Source organism: Schistocerca nitens, chromosome 8 (assembly GCF_023898315.1).
Source record: "Schistocerca nitens isolate TAMUIC-IGC-003100 chromosome 8, iqSchNite1.1, whole genome shotgun sequence".
Lineage (NCBI taxonomy): Eukaryota > Metazoa > Arthropoda > Insecta > Orthoptera > Acrididae > Schistocerca > Schistocerca nitens.
The window spans coordinates 248,524,178-248,551,641 of NC_064621.1; the positions used below are offsets into that span (position 1 = coordinate 248,524,178).

Sequence of the window (27,464 nt, forward strand, 5' to 3'; positions counted from 1 at the left end):
GCTATGAGACGCTTAATGTGCAAGGATATGAATGAATCTTACAGTAATGTGTACTGTGTACAGAAGAGGGACAATTCGGAGATGATGACTGTGTCACCACGACTATGCCCGTGTCATAAAACAGCAATTCTGAGACAAAGATCTGTGGACGAAAACATTTCTGAAATGGACTGGCTTACCTAGAGTCAAGACCTAAGCCCAACGGAACTCCTCTGGGATGAATTAGGACGGCGACCTCATTCCAGATCCCAGCGTCCAACGTCACTGACATTTCCAGTTTGGTCGCTTGAGAAAGAGAGAGCGGCCACTCCTCTGCACACAATGAGACAACTCACTGAACGTGTCTCCAGCAGAGTTAAGGCCGCCATAAAGGCGAAGATTAAACACATTCCATATGAATGTCCACTTATAGGTGTCTGGATACTTTTGACCGCATAGTGAACTGGGATCCTGAAATGTGAAAATCGGAGCTGAGTGAAAGAAGGGCAATACTAGTGACCAGAACATCACAATCTGCATGTGTTTGATATGCCGCTCAAATTTAGGTCAGATTTGTGGCTGACACTGAAGGGCACCTTGAAACGGAAAAATTTTAAAATTGAGATGTATACTGACACTCTATTTGATATGTCTACTTGATTAGATCGCTCTTCACTAATTCTGTTTTTAGTAAGAGTAACATTTCTGATCGTACAAGATAAGGCAGTTCTGGGAGACGAGTGATTCATCTCTTGGCTGTACCGATCACTCATTAACTTGTGCGGACGGTGGTCTGCAACAGAGAAATATTTTTATGACGAGTCTTTTCATAATAGATCCACTGGAAAGTCGCAAAATGGATGTTTCTTTACGATAATGAGAAGCGCTATCGGGTCCAACGCCTATCTTCAGACGCACTAGAGAGTACTTAATTTTTTATGAGTAAAATGCAGACAAAGATTAGAGTTTCAAACAACAAGTTACATAAAAAACAAATGAAAAATATGTGCTTTCTTACTCCGAGTCTTTCGAGTTTACTGTAGCAACATCGTGGATATCTAGAACGTGGTTATCCCTAAATAACTTATTTGTCCATCGTTAGAAGCCTAAAGACAGCTTGTATCGTTTTTTTATAAAAACAGAAAGTAGCAGCTTTGTGTATGACACAAAATAATGACCATATCAGATTTAACGTCGCTTTCTGTTGGGTACCATTAATATACCACATGGCAACGAAGTTGTCGTCTATTTGTGATACAATTTGTTGATTGTATCGATCAGACACCACAGTGCAACACCAAAGTTGGCAATGCATATCGAACCACATATTTTGCGAGCGCTTTCTGCAATCTGCAGCTACGCATAGGAGGCGCTCCTGATGACCACACCTCCCCACTTGGCGCTGCAGTGCCATCGAACTGAGGTCAACATAGAGCCGAGCTTGGAAGAGCTCAGCCTCCAGTTTGTGACCTCATCTGACGAAATCAACTTCATAATGTAGGACCGACGAGTTTTTATATTTTCTGATGAACATGTATTTCAGTAAACATTGCATATTGTACCTGAAGAGAAGAGTTTGTTAATTAGTGCATTGTGTGATGCTTTGCTATTTAATGACAGTTGTAAATTACCTGTTACTCCTGTACCAAGGTTAATCTTTCATTGGCTCAAATGGTTCAAATGGCTCTGAGCACTGTGCGACTAAACTTCTGAGGTCATCAGTCGCCTAGAACAGAACTAATTAAACCTAACTAACCTAAGGACATCACACACATCCATGCCCGAGGCTGGATTCGAACCTGCGACCGTTATCAAATAAAGTGAACTACTTCCTGTGTTCTAGTTCTATGAACCTTCTCTCAAAGATATTAAGAACCCACAGTTATGGCTGGACAATTGTAGTTTCGTCTGGTCACAACACTGATGAAGATGAAGAGTGAAGTAGTGTTTTGCTGATCCTTCCTTTATTTATTCTGACAGTCAATATAATTTTAGTAACGGATCTCAAAATATTTAATATCTGTAGGCCCAATAGCAGCTTCTGAAGCCTGTGAATCCGTTTTGTTTAGTTTTGTTGATCTTAAATGGAAAGCCATTTTGGTAATAATCTATTTTATCTTTTAAACTCTCTATCGCTCCCCTTCACTCCTCTCCCTAAACCACTAGCAGGTGCTAAGGCATTTTTGTTGCATTTAAAGCTTTATTAATGTCACTATACGAGGAGCAACCATAAAGTTTCAGTTATAATCTTAGAAAAAACAAGCTGCAACCTCTAAAATTGGACTTGGTGTTTTTCCCTTCTGTCCGAAACGCTTTTCCCAGCAAGGGATGAGTGGGTGCATATACTGATTGTATAAGTCTATTTCTGCCTTATTCATCCGAGGAAACACGAATAAGTCACTGAGTGCCATGCCAAGAGAATGCAGGAGGTTAGGTGCACTGTGAATTAGCCAAAGACAGCAAGTGTGACAGTGACTTGTACAGAATGAGCTTTGACGTACTCGTGAACCAAAAACACGCCATTGGACAGCTTCCTACCACACTTTGTCCTCACAGCCATCCTTTACCTCGTCAGAAAATTTTTGTTGTACACTTCAGTGATTAATGTAGAAAATGAATTTACCGCAAATTATCCCATAATATCAATGAGCTGAAACACTTAATTTTGGCTCGTCGGACGGTGTGCTGATGTACTGCGGCGCAGGGGTTTTATCATGTATCAGGACTCCTCATAATTGTCAGTAAATAGATAAAAATTGATTACATTAATTTTTGTGGGAGATAGTTGAAACTAAGAAAAACGCGTATGCAGGGAATATCACAATTAATGGCGTAAACTAATGCAGAACACGATTCTAGAAGCGAAAACGTGTCAGTCAACACCGATCTGTAAACGAACCGTTTCCGAGATAATTGCGACTTTCTGCTTACCAGCCTCTACTGACGTGATTCTGTGTAAACACTGCATGCTGATCAGTCCTGTGGTCTTGGTTTACATTTTCGAGACGTGGGTTTGTAAACAGCACAGTTTATTGTCAGACTGCCACACTATCAGCTGTTTGTGGAACGTCCGTTGTGTTATACGTATGTGGGTGGATATGCCTTCGTGCATAGTAGGGCTAACGGCATTGCACTGGAGGCTGCCCGACTGTAGCAAGAACCATATCCTGTCCGAAGGCACACCAAGAGATGAACGTTTATGAGGGTGCATCAACGCCTCAGAGAAACTGGGAGCTTTGCACAGGCTGCGAGAGCGGATAGCCCTGCACGGTCGCACCTCAGCTTGAGGATGTGATGTTGGAAACAGTCGAACTCACTCCAGGAATCTCGCATAGCAGACTGGCCAGGCAAATTCCTGGCATGAGCCTCGGTACTGTTTGGTGAATAATGGACCATCCAGTGCACCCGTACCACCTCCAACTAATTGAGATGCTTAGTGAGTCGGACTTCGGTCCTAGACTAAAGTCTGTCAGTGGATGCAACAACACGTTGTAGACAATCTTAAGTTTGAAGATAGTATATTGTTTACAAATGGAGCAGGGTTCACTCGTGACAGTGTGTTTAAGTTATCATAATTCTCGCGTTTGGAGTCATCTAGGCTCCAAATCATATGCTGTGCATGAGTCTCCACACCATCATCGACGTTTCTCTTTCAATGTGTTGTTAGGGGTACTAGATGATCGTCTTATTCGGCCGTACATGTTACCAAACAAACTTAGTGGACGGTATTACATTCGGTCTCCGCGACATCATCTTGCAGGACAGAAGATGTGGTACATGTATGATGGAGCGATGGCACGTTTTGCAGCTAAGGTGAGACATAAGGTAGTGCACCGATGTGGTCGAAAATGGGTTGGGCGAGGAAATCTGTCCCGTGGCCTGCCGGCCGCGGTGGTCTCGCAGTTCTAGGCCCGCAGTCTGGAACCGTGCGACTGCTACGGTCGCAGGTTCGAATCCTGCCTCGGGCATGGATGTGTGTGATGTCCTTAGGTTAGTTAGGTTTAAGTAGTTCTGAGTTCTAGGGGACTGATGACCACAGCAGTTGAGTCCCATAGTGCTCAGAGCCATTTGATTTTGTTCCGTGGCCTCTAATATCGCATAATATGAACTCCTTGAAGTTATGTGTTTTGGGGCTACCATAATGGTCGTGTCCACACGATGAACAATGGGACAAAGACTTGTCAAGGCTTGACAAGCGTTTTTAACTGTTTCAGGCGTGTTTGAAAGGATTCAAAAGTCCTTGCGGCGACGGGTACGAGTCTGCAGAGAGGTAGAAGAACGACGCCTTGACCGCCACTTTTAACTGCGAGTACAGTCATGTAACTGTTATCACGTTTCTTCAAAACACCTACACTTCTACCAAAGCACCTCTAATTACTTTCCGTAATGATGTACAGTACTATTCCTAACAGGAAACATAAATTCACAGCATTAAATCACTGGTGGCTGATAAACACAAGGTCGCTCTTACATTACAAGCGGTTCGTTTGAGGGCCAATTTTAAATGAGATTTTGCTTAAGCGATTAATTATGATGCACCCTCTATAATACAGTAACCACAAGAAACAGTATTAGCAAGTAAAATTTCTGCAGAGACGCCACGGAATCTTCCGAACGATTTAAGTGGAAAGAAGGACTTATTAACAGGAGAAATAGACCGTGAGCACAACATAAAGACAAACTAATTTAAGCACGATATGTCATTAACAGGTAATATTAGTTGAAAACTGTCTTCGTTGCAATTTTAGTCTTTTTATTTATCAACTACGCGTTTCACCCTATTTACGCATCTACAGGCTGATCTTAATTTGGTATTTCACCTGGACATTACGAATGGTGGCACCTGTTTCTCAATAGGGTGGGTGATCACCACGGACGGGAGTTGATGCTCTACACTATGTTCCCATGCTGGGCACAATGCCGGTGAGGCGTTCTTGTAGAGAGTTCCATCCCTCCGCCAATTCGGCTGAGTACAGCCGGTTGATCGTTGTCGAAAGTGGACGTGCTGCAATAGTCCCTCCAGCGCACCCCACTCGTGCTCGATGTGATTTAAGCAGATGGAACGGGCAGACAAGTCCATTCGGCGATTAACCTTTCTTTCCAAGAGCCACTCCAATAGCGCTGTTCGACGCGGTCACGCATTCTCACACACAAAAGTGAAGTCAGAACCGAATTCACCCCTGAAAAGGCCCACATGGGTAAGGACTGCAGTGTCACAATAATTTTGGCCGATTAATGTACCGTGTTACATAATATGGAGGTCAGAATAGCCATCAACATTATGTCTCCCCACATCAAAACACATGGAGCATTGGAAAGATATATGGAGGGTCGTCCGACGTTGTCGAACGTGATTGTCTTGGTGGTCCAGATGTTATGGTGAGGGAGGGCATATTGATTCATGGGTGTACAGACCTCCAAATCTTTGAACACGATACATTCATCGGCCAATGTGATTACTGAATTGTACTTCTTCCCAGCGTGTCTCGTTTCGGCGTTGCATTCGTCCCTAAATTATTTTTTTACGGATGTTAATACGCTGCCGCTTGGATCAGCGTAGGTAGAGAAGCTCTTGGAACGAGGGGTATTCAGCGAATAGACTCGATTGTGCTTTCCGTCGAGTAAAATCCCATCGAGTACGTGTGTGGTGCGTTGGGGAGAAGTGTTAGCAGCACGTCAACGTGCATCAACGAACTCTCAACCGAGCTGCTTGGATGAATCGAGCGCCCTACCACGTAAACTCCTTACCAACGTTGTGGTTGGTGTGGCAGCACACTGGAGAGCGTGAACTGCCACCCGTAATGATCACACATCGTATTAAGAACCATGTCCCACATTATGGAATGGCCAGTGAAACGCACTGCTAAACCCGATTAGTTGGGCAGAACAGGTAATTAGGATTGTGGAAAGGGCCAAATAAGGCTGGGGTCAGTTTCACCTTCTAAGTGTAATTGATTGTAATTTAATAAGACATTTACAACCAAGCGGCACATAGCCGAACCTTTACCAAATGCAACTCTTTCACAGCCGAAGTCCTCAAAACATGAAATCTTAAAAATCTACAAGAAAAAAATGCAATTAAAATAGCGAATGAAAAAATCATATATCACAGCTAGGTGGAAACCGTCAAGGCAAAGTAGATAGAACAAACATATGCAAGGTGGAACACAATTGGCTGAAGGCCACAACTAAGTTTCAAAATTTTAAAATATATTACTATAATCTTTAAAGGCAGAGGGCCGCAATGTTTAAGCTTGAAAGATAATTTTAAGAATAAAGTTGCAAGGCTGAAAGCCCACAATTAATTTTGCAAAAATTTTTGAAAAATATAATTATAAGCCTTAATTTTAAGTAGCTGAAAACAGATAATTAAATATCGGTGGGAGAACAATAAAGACAACGGCACTCAGAAGCCTCCAGGGAGGTCGGTCTGCCCTCGTTCACTTAGGTGAGACAGATGGTGAGCCCAACTACACTTGATCCGTCGGAACCCAACCAGGGTACAGCCACGGACCGGCAGACACAACGACTTGCTTGCCATCAATCAGTACATGAGAACTCAAACACAAAAGTTTACGAACGTGATAATCCACAATGAAATATGTATTAGCTGTGAAAAGTACACACCATGTAGGACAGCGACAACAGGTGAGGAAAGGACGCTGCCTCAAAATTACGTTAGTGGCCAAGGCAGGTAACCGGAACACTAACGGCCACAAGGCAGAAAATTCCACTGGTGCACTCGAATTGTAGTCAGCCAATATAGGAATTGCACCGCATGGCGGCTAAATTTCAGCATTAGAAACACTCGGTGTTACTCACAGGAAAACCTTCCCAACAGCGAACCACCGAAACGAACCACCTCAACATAAATGGGTCGGTGAACCACGAATCTCGTAGCGATCGGACAGCTCCACACACGCTCCGACACTGCGCAGGGACCGCCAGTGGTCCCAACCGACTGCACCGTGCGGAGATAACTTCCCTGGTCTGCAGCAACCGGTCGATTCCTCCGCAGAATGCGGACAACATCTAAAATCGTCGTCAGTGAAAACAACGGCAACTACACACACAACCCGACAAACACTTGCACGAAGACCTGAACGATACTCATCAGTAAACTAAGCACACACGAAGACAATCGGGAGTCGATGGACACACACAGCAGACACATGAATGATCGGCAAGCCAAAACACGTCGTCCGTTAGGACGACCGACCGACGATCCACCAAGACAGTGGCCCAGTTCAAGTGAAGCGTGGCGGCAATGGTCGGACGAGCCATGTCGACGCAGACCTCACTGCTGCTCCACCCGGCTGCACTAGTGCCGCATTGCAACTCCCCGACTGGCAGGTCCGGACCGCGCTCCAGACGCGTTCCAACTGACTGGTAGACCCGAACTCGCAACCCCAACTGCTTAAGACACACAACGACCGGTAAGTAATAGCAGTCGAGTACAGATGCTATTTAAATTAACGTAGTGAGGTGGAAATACGTTAAAAACAGAGTGTAAAATACATCATGGGGCGAACACGAGCCACGCACGGGTCAGCCAGGGGCTATCATAAATCGCAGCGATTTCAGTGTGATTATTGTGTTTGAACAAAAGAGTCATTTCTGTTTGTGTCCTTATGAATTACTTCACTTACCTTCTGTACTACAGTGGAGTAATTCTTTCTACGTATGGTACAAGTTTCATCGAGTTATAATACTTGGCAGTGACGCATCATACGTAATTTACTTTCGTCCTTAAGTTTTGCACGCCAGCGTAGAACTCAGTAACCACTAAAGTGAATATAATTGCTTCTCATCCATTTAAGTGAAAGAGAGAATACGAGTTTTACTTGTCCTAGTATTGCGTCGTCAAAGACTTGGGTGACGTCTTCATTTCAGCCCGGTAGGAGCAGAGCGCAAAGGTTCGGATCTCCCGAGGCAGAGGAGAGCAAGCAAGCTGCATCGACTCGGCGCCGACCTATTTCCAGTGTTTCTCGCTGGCAGATGCGGCAGGTGCGTGCCTAGCTAATGCCCGCCAACAGCCCGGGCGTGGCAGCCAAGACAGCGGCCGTCCGCACGAGGCGTCAACGTCCGCGTCGCCACCACCGCCGCTGCCAGACTCGGCGGCTGCCGCAACGCCTCGCTGCCTCCAGCCCACTACTGCCAGCAGACTGGAGCGTCCGTCAAGCCAGGAACAGTCGTTGTCAGCCGTCGTGGGCGGCAGGCGGCTACTGGTGTCGAGAGCCGCTCCTGCCGTGACAGCATATCCCAGTGGAAGCCACGCGATCACTGCTGCTTTAGCTGGTAGCTTACCTAAAATCATTTCCTTCTATTCTAATAACACAAGCTTGCACTTACAAAAATTTTGGCAAATGATTGCTCGAAAACTTTTCTAGGGTCAATATGTATCGCTGACTGTGAAAATTGCTTCCATTTTGTTCTATCACATCGAAATTTATATGATAAAAACCGTCTTATATATTAAAGATATAAGTAACTGAACAACAAAGTTCATATTTTTATGATGATTGTTTCATATTTTAGGACATGTAGTAAACGCACTACGAACAGATCTCTAAACAAAATCATGAAAACATTATTACATTCAATTCTTAACCATTTTCATTCCTCGCAGAACCTGCATCTTTATTATCACTCTTCAATATCCAACAACAGTCGATCATCTTACATTCGTTCCACCTTTCTTCCACGGTATCCTAACATCACGGTTGACGTCGTCCTGAATATTCGTGTGACTGTAGAATGTTAGTTTTTTCACTTTTGATACAATCTAGCTTCTAGAAAGTTCTAAATCTCTAACATTCATTGAATTCTCAGATTCGTCATACTTGATTAATTTGTGAATTTCAGGATCACCAAAATTTCCAATCTCTAATTTTTCTTGACTAATGAAGCGAAATTCACAGAAAGCAGCATCCATCTTGTGGTAGGACCTTTACAAACAGCTTCATCAAACTAAATTTGATCTATAGTAGTAGAAGAAATATTATTTGTAGTCTACAAGCGGTTCGTGCAAGATGTTTTTAGTCCTTGACCGAAAGTTCCCAACTTGACCAAACCTGTAGAGTCTAATTCCTTTTCTTTGCCGGATTATCCCACAGACATAAAGGAAGAACATTTTCATATATTCAACTTGCAGCCCGATCAAAAGCCCTTTAACTAAAATTAAAATCGTTGTTTCATTATGAAAAAACTGTACATAATAGAAGCGACGTGATATAAGTCTTTAAATCAAACAAAAAATTTAGTTAAGAACGAATATTTATTTTCAATCTTCTTGTATCATGCAGACTTGTCTAAACACTAATTACAGTTGTTATTTAGCCTGTAGCCCTTAAATGCCACAAACGATGCTGTACACGCATGGAGCACTACGGTTCAATGTACAGATATTCATCCAGAAGGAATTTTCACTCTGCTGCAGAAAGTGCTCTGATCTGAAACTTCCTGGAAGATTGAAACTGCGTGCCACATTGGAACTCGAACTCGGAACTTTTGCCTTTGAGGACAGTGCTTCATGACAGTTATCACTTCTTAGCTTTACCCCGTCAGTATTTCTGCCCAACCTTGCAAACGTTAATGAAGTTCCCTACATACCTTACGGGACCAGTACTCCTGGCACAAAGAATATCGTGGAGATACGGCTTAGCCCCAGCTTAGGCGATTGCTTCCAGGATGAATGTACACTCTCCAGAGGAGTGTGCACTGATCTGCAACTTCCAGGCAGATCAAAACTTTGTAAGGAGCCTGGACTGGAACTTTTATTATTTCACATATGACGCCAAAAGTCGCAAATTCGAGAGAAGGTAACTTTTGAGATTAAAGCAGATAGCTGGAAACTATTCTTTGTTTTGTGCGTATTGTACATTCATTTTTTTTTCATTGGAACGGAGGCAGTACTATGTACGGCACTTAACAGACACGTTGTTACGCCGACTTAAGTGACGCAGGGAGTATTTATAGAAGGTCTAGGTGCTCTGAGGCGGATGTCTCTGTGGCAGAGCGACTAACGAGCAGCTCGATAACAACTGAAACCTTTATATACTCCACAGAGGTTTATACTAGTACGAGGGACGTTCAATAAGTAATTTAACAAAGTTGTTTCTGGAAACAAGTTGGTTCTATTCCGTATTTCAATACATTATATTTTCCATCTTTCGACTACAGAGCCCTGTTTTTCAGCATAACCTCCAACCAATGCGACCGCCTTACGCCAACTCAGTGGAAGGGCCTGTATGCCGGCATGGGACCACTCTACAGGTCAACGTCAGAGCCAACTTCTAGCTGCATTAACGTCTTCATCATCCATATGTAGGCGCCGATCGCTGAGTAGTCAGCGTGACGGATTGCCGTCCTACGGGCCGGGGTTCGGTTCCCGGCTGGATCGAAGATTTTCTCCGCTCAGGGGCAGGGTGTTGTGTTGTCTTAATCATCATTTCATCCCCACCCGGAGCGCAGGTCGCCCAGTGTGGCGTCGAATGTAATAAGACCTGCACCAAGGCGGCCGGACCTGCCCCATAAGGGGCCTCCCGGTCAATGACGCCAAACGCTCATTTCATTTCCATCATCCATATGCGGAATCCATCCTTCATTGTGCCAAACAGCTGGAAGTCGAAGTGCGAGATATGGACTATAGGGTCAATGAAGAAGAAAAATCTACTGAAGTTCTGTGAGCTCCTTTTGTGTGAGGCCTTGAGTTGTCATAGAGCAGGAGAGTTCATTCACATTTTTGTGGAGACGAACAAAAAATGGTTCAAATGGCTCTGAGCACTATGGGACTTAACATCTGTGGTCATCAGTGCCCTAGAACTCAGAACTACTTAAACCTAACTAACCTAAAGGCATCACACACATCCATGTCCGAGGCAGGATTCGAACCTGCGACCGTAGCAGTCGCGCGGTTCCGGACTGAGCGCCTAGAACCGCTAGACCACCGCGGCCGGCTCTGAGACGAACACGCTGATGTCGTTCCTTCAATACCCAGCACAATACGCTTTAGAGTTGATCGTTGCTCGTTGAGTGAGGACAACAAACAGAATAACCCCTTCAGAGTCCCAGCAGGCCGGCCGCTGTGACCGAGCGGTTCTAGGCACTTCAGTCCAAAACCGCGCTTCTGCTACGGTCGCAGGTTCGAATCCTGCCTCGCGCATGGCTGTGTGTGATGTCCTTAGGATAGTTAGGTCTAAGTAGTTCTAAGTCTAGATGACCTCAGATGTTAAGTCCCATGCTGCTTACAGCCATTTGAACCATTTTTGAGTCCCAGAAGACCGTCACCATGATTTACCGGCTGAGGCTGCAGCTTTTTGCTTTGTCTTTTGAGGAGAAGAAGTTGTCTGTCGCCAGTCATGGATTGCCTTTTCGTTTCCGATTCGAAGTGATAAACCCTTGTTCCATCGCCTGTGACGACGTTCGATAAAAATGTACCACTATCAGCCTCGTAGCGCGCAAGCAATTCGCACAAATGGTCCTTCATTGCCGCTCGTGGTGTTCTGTTAGGCGGAGAGGAACCCACGGGCACACACATTTGAGTACCCCAACTAGTGGACGAGACTGTCAGTCTAACAACAGAAACGTCCAGTTGAGTAGCGAGTTGTTTGATCGTGGTACGTCGATCACCTCGAATGAGGCTGTCTACACGTTCCAATACTGAAGGAGCCACACCTGTCTGTGGCCGGCCGGCACATAGGTCATCGGACAGGTTTGCGCGACCATGTTGTGATGATGACAGACGCCTCTCCCAGCCACTCATCGTGCTTTGGTTCACTATCAGGTCTCCGTATGCATTCTGCAGGCGTCTATGGATGTCTGCGGTGCTCTGGTTTTCCACCAAAAGAAACTCATTGACATCTCTCTGCATGCGACACACCTCCGTCACAGAAAGTGTTTTTAAGGCCACACATAGCGCCGCCTCCTGTCGGAGCTTCATGAAACTATAGGGTCTGAAGTGGAATTACACTACTGGCCATTGAAATTTCTACACCACGAAGATGATGTGCTATAGACGCGACACTTAACCGACAGGAAGAATATGCTCTGATATGCAAATGATAAGCTTTTCAGAGAATTCACACAAGGTTGGAGCCGGTGGCGACAGCTACAACGTGCTGACATGAGGAAAGTTTCCAACCGATTTCTCATACACAAACAGCAGTTGACAAGCGTTGCCTGGTAAAAACGTTGTTGTGATGCCTCGTGCAAGGAGGAGGAATGCGTATTATCACATTTCCAACTTGATAAAAGTCATATTGTAGCCTATCGCGATTGCGGTTTATCATATCACGACACTGCTGCTCGCATTGGTCGAGATCCTATGACTGTTAGCAGAATATGGAATCGGTGGGCTCAGGAGGGTAATACAGAACGCCGTGCTGGATCCCTATGGCCTCGAATCACTAGCAGTCGAGATGACAGGCATCTCATCCGCATCGCTGTAACGGATCGTGCAGCTACGTCTCGATCACTGAGTCAACAGATGGGGACGTTTGCAAGCCAACAACCATCTTCACGAACAAATCGACGACGTTTGCAGCAGCATGGACTATCAGCTCGGAGACCATGGCTGCGGTTACCCTTCACGCTGCATCACAGACAGGAGCGCCTCCGATGATGTACTGAACAACGAATCTGGGTGCACGAATGGCAATACTTCATTTTTTGGGAGGAATCCAGGTTCTGTTTACAGCATCATGATGGTCGCATCCGTGTCTAGCGACATCGCGGTGAACGCACATTGGAAGCGTGTATTCGTCATCGCCATACTGGTGTATCACCCGGCGTGATGGTATAGGGTGCCATTGGTTACACTTCTCGGTCACCTCTTGTTCTCATTGACGGCTCTTTGAACAGTGGACGTTACATTTCAGATGTGTTACGACCCGTGGCTCTACCCTTCATTGGATCCCTGCGAAACCCTACATTTCAGCAGGATAATGCACGACCGCATGTTGCAGGCCTTTCTGGATACAGGAAATGTTCGACTGCTGCCCTGGCCAGCACATTCTCCAGATCTCTCACCAATAGAACAAGTGTGGTAAATGGTGGCCGAGCAACTGGCTCGTCACAATACGCCAGTCCCTACTCTTGATGAACTGTGGTATCGTGTTGAAGCTGCATGGGCAGCTGTACCTGTACACGCCATCCAAAATCTGTTTGACTCAATGCCCAGGCGTATCAAGGCCGTTATTACGGCCAGAGGTGGTTGTTCTGGGTACTGATTTCTCAGGATCTATGCACCCAAATTGCGTGAAAATGTAATCACATGTCAGTCCTAATATAATATATCTGTCCAATGAATACCCGTTTATCATCTGCATTTCTTCTTGGTGTAGCAATTTTAATGGCCAGTAGTGTACATCACGATGTCCCACAACAAAATCCGAAACTGACGTTGATGGTATATATATACTTACTTACTTACTTATCGCGAATGGACCCAGAAGGATCACGCAAAGCTTTCTGACGTCGTTTCTTCCATACTTCTTTCATTCGTTCTCCATGTTTTCTTTTTCTTTCTTCTGTCCATTTTGTTCCTGGTCTCTTTAGTGCTTCCTTCTCCGACAACACATTCCACTTTTCCACCTTATTTCTAAAAGTTTTTCTATCTTTGACATCTTTAAGTTCAATATTTGCTTTTTGTAAATCTAATTTTACTTGGCTAATCCATGGTGTTGTTGATTTGACTTTTTCTATGTAAGTGAGAATTCTGTTGGTGAGTCGTGTGGGGGGAAGTCTAGTGACATGTCCATAAAATTTTAATCTTCGCCTTCTTATGTCTGCTGCCAGGTTTGATATAGTTTCTGTGGTTCTTCTTGATTGTATCCGGTATCCTTCTTCTGTTAATTTTGGACCTAAAATCTTTCTCATAGTTTTTCGTTCTTCTTTTAGTATTTTTTCTAAATCACATTTTGTGTGGAGTGTGAGCGTTTCACTAGCATATAGTGCTGCTGGCTTAATTACTGCGCAGTAGTGTCTGATTTTTGTGTTCGAGGAGATGCATGTTTTATTGTATATTTCATGTGTCATACCATATGCTCTCTTCATTTTCTGTTGTCTGATCTTCTGTGCAACTTTCTCTCCTCCGGTTGGCTCCAAAATTTCACCTAGGTATTTAAAATGTTTTACTCTATTTATTTTTCCGTATTTTGTGTTCAAACTGTGTATATGGAATTTTGTACAGAAAAATTCTGTCTTTTGAAACGAAATTTGTAAACCTACTTTATCCGCGCATTCCTTAAGGATCTCTATTTGTTTGGTGGCGATTTCTTCATCATCTGCAAGTATGGCCAAGTCGTCCGCGAATGCTAAACAAGATATCTCCACGTTGTCTTTGGTTCTACCAAGATGGATTGGTTTCCAGTAGGATTGATTTTTTAATTCTTTTTCCCATTCCTTAATGACTTTATCCAGGATTATATTAAACAAAAGTCACCTTGACGTACTCCAGTTTTTTATGAGAAAAGGTTCAGAGAGTTCTCCCCTGAATTTAACTTTAGATACAGTGTCTGTCAGTGATTCTTTGATAAGCCTTAGTGTTTTGGAGTCAAGTCCAAGTTCCTCTAAAATGTTAAACAAAGATTGCCGGTCAATCGAGTCATAGGCTTTCTTAAAATCTACAAATGTACAAATTATGGGGGCATTTCTAATTGCTTTGTGTTTTAATATTGTCTTTAAATTAAATATTTGTTCTATGCATGAGCGACCGGGGCGGAAGCCTGCTTGATAATCACCAATTTGGCATTCCAACTGCTCTTGTGTTCTTTTCAGCAGGCATGTTGAGAGAATTTTGTAGGTGACTTGTAAAAGTGAGATTCCCCTGTAGTTATTGACATTTGTTCTGTCTCCTTTTTTATGTAACGGGTGAATAAGGGCACATTTCCACTCCTCTGGTAATTTTTCTGTTTCCCATATTTTTTTATTATTTTTGTGAGCTCTTGCAACGTCTTTGGTCCTAGGTTTTTTAATAGCTCTGCAACAATGCCATCTTCGCCAGATGTTCTATTATTTTTTAAGTTTTTAATGTGACATTTGATTTCTTCCTGTGTTGGTGGTAATGAATCCGGTTGAGCGTTGGCCCAGATTTCTTTGGGAAACTTTAAACTAGGTTCTGGGCAATTTAGTAGGTTAGAAAAATATTGAGCCAATACTTGACAGTTTTCCTGGTTTGTTAGGGCTAATTTACCATCTGGTTTTCTGAAACATAAATTTTGAGGGATATATCCTCGTATTTTATCTGCGAAAGTTCTGTAGAAGTCTCTTGTATTATAGTTTTGGAAATTTTCATCTATGGCATCCAGTTGTGCCTTTGTGTACTTCCTTTTTGCTTGCCTAATAGATTTTGAAACCTGTTTTCTAACCTCGTTAAATAAATGTAGACTTTCTTGTGATTTTTTACTGTTATATTCTTGAAATGCCTTTTTTCTCCTTTCCAATGCATTTTCACAGTCAGAATCCCACCAAGGGTGTTTGAATATCTTTTTCAGGGGAATAGTTTCCTTAGCTATTCGCGTGATTTTGGAATGAAATTCTTCCCATGTGTTTGCCTTTTCCTTCTCCCATTCTTCTTTTACTTTAGATTCTTTAATCTTCTTGGCGTCATATTTCTGTATTTCTGTTTTCTTCTGATGACTTCTTCGTGCTGTAAACTTGATTTTAATTCTAGTTAGGTAATGGTCTGAATCAATGTTTGCTCCTCTGCGTACTTGGACGTCGTAAATTTCTTTTTGTACTGGGTATGAAATCGCCACATGATCTATTTGAAACTCGCCAATTTGTTGTATAGGAGATCTCCATGTCTTTTGTTTTCTTGGACATTTTCTTAGAGATGTTGACATTATCTTCAGGTTATTCTGCTTACATAGTTCGACGAGCCTTGTACCATTTTTATTGGTAAATTTATGTGCAGGATATTTGCCTACGGTTTTTTGGTGGATTTTCTCTCTACCCATTTGGGCATTAAAATCGCCGAGTAGAACTTTTGTATCATCTTTTGGAATCCTGGCCATTATATTCTCCAAATTTTCCCAGAACTTTTCTGTTTCTATGGGGTTTTTCTTGTTGTCTCCGTTTGTGGGAGCATGAACATTAACCATTGTGTATGTTTTGTTGGCACATTGTAAGCGCATCGTCATTATCCTATTATGTACGGGAGTAACTTCCTTGATGGAGCTGAGCACGCTCTTGTGTATGATAAACGCCATCCCGAGATGGGGGGGGCTCCTCTTCCGATTCGCTTATCCGTCTTGCTCTTAAAGATGCGATGGTTGCCATAATCTGATGTTTCTTCATCTGTAAAACGTGTCTCCTGTAAAGCTAGTATTACTATCTTTTGCTTTTCAAGTTATGTTGTAAGGTTTAGAAGTTTTCCTGGTTGGATTAATGTATTTATGTTAATGGTTCCAATGTATGTAGGTGTTTTAAGTGGAAGTTTGCCAGAGAGCTCCGACTTTCTCTGATGTAATCGTGTAAGTCCAGGTTCCCCAGAATCCGAATTCCTGGTTGCCATCTGTTGATGGGTGGATTGGTTACCACCTGGGGTAATGTTGTTATTACTTGCACGAGTCATACTTGCTTGTAATCAAGTTGGTCCAGTGTTTCCACTGGGTGTTTAGAACCAGGGATTGTTAGTTCCTGGAGCATTATGACCAGCCGCAAATTGTGTGAACAGACGCTGACCAGGATGCCGATGGTTCCCACTTCAGACGCGTCCTGGATTTGGGTGTTGACGGTGCTTATTGTAATGGCGGCACTTACTCGCCATGACACAGCAACGTCTTCGGGTTCTGTGGTTTTTGAATGAGTGTGACCCTTGCCAAAAGTCACACTCCCACACCCTCGTGATGCTGCCGCCTCGGTCCGGGACTGCTTATTTGGGTTTCCCCTTATTCGCAGCTGTCCACCATATCTGATGGATCGTTCGCTATCCGCCACCTGCCACCCGCCCTGTACCTGAGGCTCGGATAGGGGATGGTATATATATATATATATATATATATATATATATATATATATATATATATATAAAACAAAGATGACTTGCCAGCATCTTTGTTTTTAGATATATTTTTTCCCACGTGGAAGATTCCCTCTATTATATATATATATATATATATATATATATATATATATATATATATATATATATATATATATTGAACGCCTCTTGCAATTTGTGCCCAGTCGAGGTGGGCGCTATGTTGAGAATTTTGAACTCTTGGACCACGAAGCGCGTCGTGCAGGGAAGGCGCAGCCAACAGTCGCTACGTCCGGTTCGGCACGGTGGCGAGGCAATCTTGCGCCGTGTTCTTTCCCCGGCAACCAGCGGCGCTGATTCAGCTGGGTGGGCTTGGCGGTAGGCGAGGGTGGCTGGCGGACGACACATGTGTAAGCTGACGGAGGCATCCAGGTACGCACCACAGACCAGCATCGATCGGCAGCGTTGTGCCGGCGGGCACTCGGTGATCGGCGGCTCGGAGGGCGTCAATTGGACTCTCAGCAGATGAATCCTCAGCCAGGTGGTCCTGTCAGGATAATGGTTGAGCGGTGGCGGCCTCACAGTAAAAACCCACACTACAGCCGAAGCCGACTCAATGACTCACCAGTTCGATGGCCAACCTAGCCGTACGGCCATTACCTATATGTTCCAGAGTGTGTTTTTTGTTGGGTGACCTCCACAAAAGCCACATACGTCGTGTGCCATAACATCCGTCGTTACGATAACTTTTCAGTCACCATCCTGGCAGATGAGCCACACATCCCAGATAGGCGGTGTCACGTAACGCATTGTCAGTGTGTTGCGACAATTAATAATCTTTCGGCAACGAGCCCATTCCTTTCCCTTGCACTATTTAATGTTTTTCTTGTTTTTAGTTAGAAAATATGTAGGTGCGAGGGTGTTATATACTATTAAAATATTTTTACTCTGGTACTGTAACGTAATATCTCATCAAATGTTCTCCTCTTTATAACCTGCGATGTGTGTATATAACATTTACAATTACTAGCAAATTAACCACGAATTGCTTGGATATTACTTTTGCCCATTTGATAATAGAAACTAAAACAAAAAATAAACCGTTTTTGTAGTGTCATATCAAAAAAAAGTTTCATTTTCATATATTTATGAAAATCCCCTTTGAAATTACGAAACCGTCCTGCAAAGACATACGAGGGTCACTCCAAAAGAAATGCACACTATTTTTGTAACAATACAGTTTTCATTCTGCATGTGTGAAAGTCTTACAGTGTGTAGATACATCCTTCCCGCTTGTTTTCAAACTTAGTTCAACCTGTTCCCGAGAGTGGCGCAGTCACAGCATGTCTTCAAGTTGGGTGCTACACTTGACGTTCGTCAGAAGCAACGTGCTGTCATAGAATTCCTGTGCTGTGAAAACTAGACAGTGGGAAACATCCACAAGAGGTTGAAAAAGGTGTGTGGAGATGCTGCTGTCGATCGCAGTACAGTTAGTCGGTGGGCAAGCAGGTTACGTGATGACAGCGGGCAAGGCAAAATTGAGGATTGTCCTCGCAGCGGCAGGCCTCGTACTGACCACTGTCAAGTGGAACCACCATAAGTTCTGATGCATATGTGACGACACTGAAGAAACTTCAAGCTCGACTGAGTCGTATTCGACCACATCGGCAGAAGCAGGATGTATTGCTGTTGCACGACAATGCACGGCTACATGTCAGTCAAAAGACCATGGAAGCGACCACAAAACTCGGATGGACAACACTGAAACACCCGCCTTTCAGTCCTGACCTGGCTCCATGTAACTATCAACTCTTTGGGAAACTGAAAGACTCTCTTCGTGGAACAAGGTTTGAAGATGATGACTCCCTTGTGCACGCTGCCAAACAGTGGCTCATACAGGTTGGTCCAGAATTTTACCGTGCGGATATACAGGCGCTGGTTCCAAGATGGCGTAAGGCAGTTGAAAGGGATGGAAATTATGTGGGAAATGAAAATATTGTCCCTAAAGGATGTATCTACAAACTGAAAAACTTTCAAACATGTAGAATAAAAGATGGATTTAAAAAAAATAGTGTGCATTTCATTTGGAGTGCCCCTCGTATGTATAATCTACAAATGTATAGCTGTAGTATTCTGGGCAGTTTCTTTCGCTGGGCGCAGCTGCCTTGCGTGTCTAGAACGGGATTTTGTAAAAATCTCTATGTCAACGCCTCTTCATGGCTCTATAGACAACGACTGTTTTCATTAGCGGCCGTTTGCGCTTCGCATTTGATAGCTGTCAAAAGCGCTGCCATATGTCAGGATTTCCTTAAGTTGACTCGACCGTAGGGGAGTCGTAGTAGTACAGAATAAATGTATGAAAGCTTCGTGCAAGATACGATATTTTTCATATGTCTTAGTATTTATGATTCATTTGTCTTGAACTATGAGTCGTACAAGGATATATTTGTGTAGGTACAATAACTTTATCTTGGAACTCTTCCATTTGGTCCGTGTTTGCATAGAAAAACCACAATATCAGAAATTGAATCCGCCTTGATGCAAAACACCTTCTTGTTTGTTTACTTGTTAATTTTCCCAAAGTAGTTTCGGCGACAAATATCACCATCATTAGCGTCTTTTTTTATCTAAAACATGCAGATAATAGCATAGTTATACAAACACAGTGACACATTATTACATTTTTACTATTAGCTTTTTTGAAATACAGTTTTCTGTGGATACTTTCATACTACCTTATTTATTGCATGTTATAGCATTTTTTTGAGAATTATTGTCGCTGTTTGCAACATATTTTCTGTGGGTTTTTTTTCTGTTGCCGTTTTTCTCAGCGAACATCATGTCATCTGCAAATGTGTGAGCGGCTGTTAGGAAACAAAATACTAGAGGGTGAACTTCGTACGTCAGCAATACACACTTGGGTTTGCGGCAGTGTTGTGGAATCCAGTTATTTGGTGTGTACTGGGCTGTTACTTAGTTATTCGTCTACTGACGTTCGCTGGATGGTATGTAGCTGATTCTATACACAGAAAAACAAAACTTTTGCACTTTGTTTATGATCAAGAATATTAGGTCATCTTGCTGTTCGCGTGTGTCGTGATACGTGTATCGCATGATGTAAGAAGGCTATGAAAACTGTAGCGCGAATTACGACGACTTCTGTTCCTTATTTATGCCTCTGTGTGTGATGGGGAAGTGATTCTTTTGCATATGTGTGCTTTCTGTTCTGTGTCCTTGGTCAATTCTCTGAGAGCTTTAAAGAGTGTGTTGTTGCAAAGTGTTGTGTTTTCGTTTATTACATTTTCCCCTTCGGCTATAGCCTTTTGCATGTAGTAATTTTCATTTATTGTTATTTGTCAGTACAGATTAGTGCTGTTTTTCAGAATGTGTAGATTGTTTTCGATATTAGTGTGGTTATCGTTTTTGTTCATCAGGTGTTCTGCAAAAGTTGAATGTTTGCTGTCCCTCTTAAGAACTCTCCTGTGCTCTGCGTACCTCGTTCGGAAGTTTCTGCTTGTTTGTCCGATGTATTGGGCCAGACAGGAGTTGAAGTGAGTTGATACATTTCAGCATTGCTGAATCTGTCTGAGGTTTCTCTGACTGGTCTTAGTCTTTTCTGAACCGTATATTTTGTTCTGAATGTTATTGGGAACCCTTGCTTTTTCAAGATGTTTCCAATTCTATGTGATATTTTGTTTTGTATGTAAGTGTGTACCATCTCTCTCATTTTCCTGTAGTGATGTGGTCTGCTGTGTTGTCTGTGTGTACTGCATGTTTCAGTTTTGCCTTGTTGTTGAGTTTATTTATGTGTCTGTTTTTTAGTCGTTTTCAACAGCAATTTGTCTGATTATATTTAGTTTCTGTGTGTAGTTTTCTGGTTTAAGAAGTGTTCTGTTTATCGTGTAGAGCATGTGTGTGAAACTGGCAATTTTATGCACTGTCGGGTGGCTGAGTGCGCTATGGATAACAGTGCTTGTGGATGTGAGTTTTCTCTAGATGAAGGATTCATGTTGGTGGTTGTTTCTTGTGATTGTAAGATCCAAGAAGTTTAGTTTCTTGTTTCTTTTTCTGTTTCCATTTTGAAGTGAATTTGTGGGTGTACTATGTTGCTGTTACTGTGTAGTTTTTCAATCCTGTTACGTGTTTCATCTACAAGACAGATTATGTCATCCACACATCGGTACCACTAGATTATTTTGTACCTTCCTTGTTTTACATTGTTATTGAATATAGTGTTCTCTATATGAGCCACGAAAACGTTGGCTAAGGTTCCACTGATGGGTAACTCCATGGGTAGCCACTTTTGTTGCAAATGGAAGTTATTGTTGAGAGTGAAGTAATTTTGTTCTGTGATTAGCTTAAGAATGAATGAGATTTTATTTACTTGTATGTCTGGGAATGTCTTGCATTTTAGCTGTTGTTCTATAATGCTTATAGTGTCTTCTTTGGGTATGTTTGTGTACAAGGACATAATGTCAAAAGACACCAGTTTGGGGGTATGTTGACATTCTTAATTTTCTCTATTATGTCTCCTGTGTTTCTGAGGCTTCTGTTGTGTATGTGCTTGTTTTCTGTTGGAATGTGTGGATGTGTCTCCATAGTAAGTAGGATGAGGCTTTTCTGTAGTCCACCACTGGCCTGACTGGGATGAGAGGTTTGTGGACCTTTGGCAGGCTTGTTAAGAGTGGAGCTTTAGGGTTCTTTGGTATCATTCTTTTTGTCTGGTTCTGTATCAAGGTGTGTGTGATGTTTTTTAACAGAGCCTTTACGTTTCTTTGGTATCTTTGTGTTGGGTCACTGGTTAGCTTGCTTATTTAATTCTCTGACAGAAATTTTTCTGTTTCCTCAATGTATTGTGCCTCTGTTATTAAGACTAGAGCATTCTCTTTGTCCGCCTTGGTGATGAGAACATTGTGTTGTTTTAGTTTTCTGTGTATACTGTTCATGGTATTCTCATCAGATGTGTTTTTATTTGTGTTTATGGATGGTTTGTTCTTTCTGATGATTTGTTTCATTTCCTCTGTCGCTAGTTCTCTTTCTAGGCGTGGCTTGAAGTCTGGAGTGTTAGTTTTTCATGTTGTCCTATGATGCATTCAGTCTCAGTAATTACATTTTCTGTTGACATCTTGGGTTGTCGGGTGTTCTGCCGGATATCAGCGTCGTACTTGCACGATATTTCGGTCACGTAGCTCGTAACCTTCATCAGGTGCGACCTGAGACTGCTCCTCGAGTGGACCTGGTCCAGTATTTATGCCTGTGGCCTTCCCCCTCCACCAACGGCTGCAGGCGCTTCCTCTGTGGTCCGCGCCCATTCCCTGCGACCTGCTGGAGCGTTGCGGCTCCGTTTTCCGTCCGTTGCGGTTCTAGGTGTTCCCTCTGCGGTCCGCGCCCACCAAACCCGTTCCTGGGGGTTTCATCTACGGTCTGGGGTACCAAGCGTTCCCCCTGCGGTCCGCGCCCGCTCATCACTACCTGTTGGAGCGTTGCCGCTCCGTTTTTCGTCCGCTGCGGCTCTGGATGTTCCCTCTGCGGTCCGCGCCCACCAGTCCCACTTCCGGGTGTTCCATCTTCGGTCTGGTGCGCCTGGCAGTCCGTCAGGGGCTCGTTTTCCATCTCCATGTCTCTGGTTCTTCTGTTTGTGTAGTGTTGCAGCTGGCCCCGTTGCTCCGCAGAGGGAACATCCAGAGCCGCAGCGGACGAAAAGCGGAGCGGCAACGCTCCAACAGGTAGTGGTGAGCGGGCGCGGACCGCAGGGGGAACGCTTGGTACCCTAGACCGTAGATGAAACCCCCAGGAGCGGGTTTGGTGGGCGCGGACCGCAAAGGGAACACCTAGAACTGCAGCGGACGGAAAACGGAGCGGCTCGCGTGGATCTGCACGGAGATAACTTTGCCTCCGATGTATGATGGAGTTAACGGAGCGGCAACGCTCCAGCAGGTCGCAGGGAATGGGCGCGGACCACAGAGGAAGCGCCTGCAGCCGTTGGTGGAGGGGGAAGGCCACACGCATAAATACTGGACCAGGTCCACTCGAGGAGCAGTCTCAGGTCGCACCTGATGAAGGTTACGAGCTACGTGACCGAAATATCGTGCAAGTACGACGCTGATATCCGGCAGAACACCCGACAACCCAAGATGTCAACAGAAAACCTAATTACTGAGACTGAATGCATCATAGGACAACATGAAAAACTAACACTCCAGACGTCAACCCACGCCTAGAAAGAGAACTAGCGACAGCGAAAATGAAACAAATCATCAGAAAGAACCGAAATATCGTGCAAGTACGACGCTGATATCCGGCAGAAAACCCGACAACCCAAGATGTCATTAGATCGCCGGGAAAGCCTGAAGAGTTACTGATTTTCTGTTGTCTTATGTGTTATGTGGGTGTTCAAATTGTATTTGGGGCCTTTATCAAGTACCTGTTCTTCTTCTTTTGTGAGTGTTATGTCAGTAAAATTAATCAAGGTTCATGGAATGTATTGTGTGTGTATCTCGGTTTTAGAGCAGTTTTTGTTCATGCGTTTATTTAATTTCTGTTCCTGTTTCTGCCATTTCTTTGGCATTATTGACTGTTAGTGTTGATTTATTCTTTCTATTATGTCATACAGTACTGAGGAACTGGAGATTTGGTTTGCTAATTCCAGGTGTAATTTCATTCAGCGGCGTACGTGGATACTGTCCGCGAAATATGTTGCGAATAGAGTTAGTAGGAAAAAAGTAATGAATTTAAAAGTTATGTGTGATGCGGCAGTTCTTCACTCGTCTCAGTGTTAATGACATCAAATCTCCTGAACCGAGACTCACGAGAAAGACAGGTCGCGATGCTTACGTCACGAAGGTAGCCCCGAGCTCGCTTACTCGCTTTGCTCAGCGGGCAAAATGCGTTTCTAAACCTGTTCATGCGCAACTGGGTGTGTACACACCAATGAGACTTGCATCTTTTACTGGAATCTGCTACATGACGTCTTACTGATTACTAGTCGTACAACAAAATTTAAAATCAATTATCGACATGGACGGTATGACGACTTGTTTATAGCATTTAGTCTCTTCTGTGTAACAGTCCTCATTTAAGAAGTGGTGTCTTATGAAACTGATAGTTATTTTGACATGATTTTAATAATATTGTACCCCAGTACCACCGTAACAAATTATTAGTAGGCCTAGGGATTTCATATTATGGTAGGACTAATAACAGTAAGATTCCATAACAGTGGATTCCAGTAGAAGACGCAATTCTCGTTTGTACATACACACCTAGTTACGAGTTAACAGGTGTAGTAACGCAATTTGTCTGCTGTTGAGCGAGCTTGGCCTACCTTTGTGACGTACGTGCCATAGCCTGTCTTTTTCATAGGCCTCGTCCTGAACTATGTGTGGTGCCATTGTAGTGTTGGCAGAAGAGCCAACACCGTGTTGCTAGAGGAGGCCGAAATGCACGCGTTTAATTACACGCAGACTGGCGTGAGGTCTGGAACAATTAAAGGAGTTGAGTCTAATAAGAAAAGAACATAGTTCTTGGAATACTTAACTTTAATCCATATTTGGAGTACATCGATCTTGACTGTACATGCTTCAATATAAATATCAATTGAATACGGCGCCTTGCTAGGTCGTAGCAAATGACGTAGCTGAAGGCTATGCTAACTATCGTCTCGGCAAATGAGAGCGTAATTTGTCAGTGTAGCATCGCTATCAAAGTCGGCTGTACAACTGGGGCGAGTGCTAGTAAGTCTCTCTAGACCTTCCGTGTGGCGGCGCTCGGTCTGCGATCACTGACAGTGGCGACACGCGGGTCCGACGTATACTAATGGACGGCGGCCGATTTAAAGGCCACTACCTAGCAAGTGTGGTTTCTGGCGGTGACACCACAGCCATGATACAATTTTGTAGGCTCATATAGCGGCATATGTGGATACTGACTGCGAAATTTATTGCTGATAGAGTTAGCAGCATATAAGTAATAAACTTAAGCGTCATACACCATGCGGCAGTTTCTCACGCGCCTCACTGTTTATGCCGTGATTTCTCCTGAACTGTGGTAGCTATGGGGTTGTTCTTACCCCCATAGTGGTTGTTGCCAGACAGTAAACGTTGTTTGTAAGGCGTTTGCTTGAAATCGGGAGAGCGGTTTAGGAGGAGATGTGGATTATACACACAAACATACTTCTATTTTTATAAAATGTCTGAATGTCTATAATTATTTGTTGTGAAAATAACTGTATTATTTTATCTATTTCAATATAGGTTAAGAAAGTTTAAAATACTTATCTGTAGAATAGATTTGGATACAAAAAAACCTCAGCTCCCATCAGAACATGTCTTTATCCCTTTGTGATATTCATAATCATTCTTTTCAGCTAATTTAGCAACTAGTTTCGAATTTCTATGCGTGAATCGTAATATTAAGTGTGAAATTTTCAATATTCATCGTTTTTTATGTTTTTCAGTACACCTTCCAATACAAAATTTGCTTACGTATAGCATTTCAGCATCCGTTTCTCAGTCTCTCAGAGTAAGAAACAGCAGGGGCAAACAGAAACCTACACGTACCCCTCAACGCAATACTTCTAATGCGTACAGCCACTTCTAATACGTACAGCCAACTGTTCTCTTTCTAGTATCAACTGTTGCCGATATGAGCTGATTCATGATGGCAAACAGTCACGGTTCTTGAGAACGAGTCCCTATACAGAATTTATCGGCGCTCGTATTACCCACGATTTATGTCTCATTCATTACAGAAAACACATTTATACTCTTTTTGTCGGTATGATATCACCTCTGCGGCATCCTACACAAAGTGTTAACATAAAAGGTAAAGATTTCAACACATACATATATTTACAAGCAACAATACTCTAACAGTAGGTATACGTTTTCCCGAAAGGCGTTGCCTCCTCCATTGGAATACAGTTACATGATAGTTGTACGTTTCCACAAGATGTCTCATCCGAGTTGTGATTCAGTCAGGAGATAAGCATTTGTAAAACTTTACCTTTCAAGAAGTCAATAATATTCGTTAACTGACCTCCTTATATCACTAAATTTATTGGGGGAGTTTAGGTAAAGAAAACCACAAACATGGAAACTTCGCTGTCGGAAGAATATTTAGTGCACCTGAAAAGATGACGTCGCTTTTGGTTCGATGACGGCATATGCCACCTGGGGGTGGCAGATGTTCTGATAATGTTTTCAACGTCGTCCGCCACCAGACAGCGTAGTGGCATAGCTACCAGAGGGTCACCTGACTCTGCACCTTAATGGGGTATGCTCACGGCCAGAAGGCTCTGTGTGATGCAGACCTATGAAGCAAGCATTCTGCCACGCCATGGAGATGTGCTTCCCACGGCCAAGTGAACCCATTTGAAATGGGTCAAACTGTGGCAAGATGGCCCTTTCGGATTATTGCCACACAAGTTGGACGAGCTCCATCAGTTGTACAACGATGCTGCTATCAGTGGTCACTTGATCATTCTCACACCCGTAGACGAGGTTCTGGACGTCTACTCAGCACAGGCGCCTTCCTGGTTCTTCACATTGTAAGGGCAGCAGTGGCAGATCGCACACCTGAAACAGCACATATAGGAGGGCTTGGGAGCCCAGACGTGTCAACACAAAATGTTGCAAACCGGTTACTCAGGTCTGCGACATAAAAATTGTTTGAAATGTATTAAGTGATTTTAATAGGGTTTTCAACGCTGATTTCGGGAAAAATAGTGAAAAAATTCCCTCACGTACAGTTATTTCACAAACGGGTTTGTCTAGTTTTCGCTTTTTTCGATATTTCAGCTCTCTAGTGAGTATGAATTTTTGTTTTTATGATCCCCATGAACTGTTATTTAGCCGTTTTTATACTAGATATACCTAAAACAAAGAGTAATTAGGAGAAACCAGCAGTGTTTTGATGTCAGTGCCTGTCTGTCGCGCTTCCCCTCCCACCGCCATCGCCAAGCAGTGAGCTTCGGCTATTGTCCTGCAGTTCACAGTACCTCTTCACTCTGCGCTGTTCACGTGTTGTAATTACTAGTGCTTTAAGGTAGTGACAGTTTTCTTCTGTTGTGAAGATGTTTTGTGGACAGTGACTACCAGAGGATGTATAAACTCGCTAGTTTGCTTCTGCTACATTTTTGGTAACTCTATGGTGATTTAAAAGTGATTTAAATGTTGCTTGGTCAACAAAGTGGCTATACAAAGTTCTCTTGCTTTTTCTGAGACTGGGACAGTAGTGACAGAAAGGAACACTACATAAAGAAAGCTTGGCCCTTGAGAATAATCTTAAAGGTAGGGGTTAAAAATGTTGAGAGAAAAAGCCCTGTGGATCTCAAAAAGGTGTACTTCTACCACTTCAAATTAAGTTGGGGCTGACGAAACAATTTGTTAATGCATAGCCAAAAGAACCGGAGTGTTTCAGATATCTTTGTGGACAGTTTCCTGGTTTATCCGAGGCAAAGCTAAAGGAAGGAATCTTTGTCAGACCAGACATTAGTAAACTA

The 27,464-nt window shown here is 43.3% G+C and overlaps 1 protein-coding gene across 1 annotated transcript in view; it reads right to left on the minus strand.

The window, feature by feature from the left end:
- Positions 1 to 8,296, minus strand: part of LOC126199506 (resuscitation-promoting factor RpfA-like) — a 43,543-nt gene extending 35,247 nt beyond the window's left edge. The window contains exon 1 of the mRNA XM_049936429.1: positions 8,014 to 8,296. Coding sequence (XP_049792386.1) covers positions 8,014 to 8,296 — 283 coding nt within the window. The remainder of the gene's footprint in view (positions 1 to 8,013) is intronic.
- Positions 8,297 to 27,464: the final 19,168 nt, after the last annotated feature.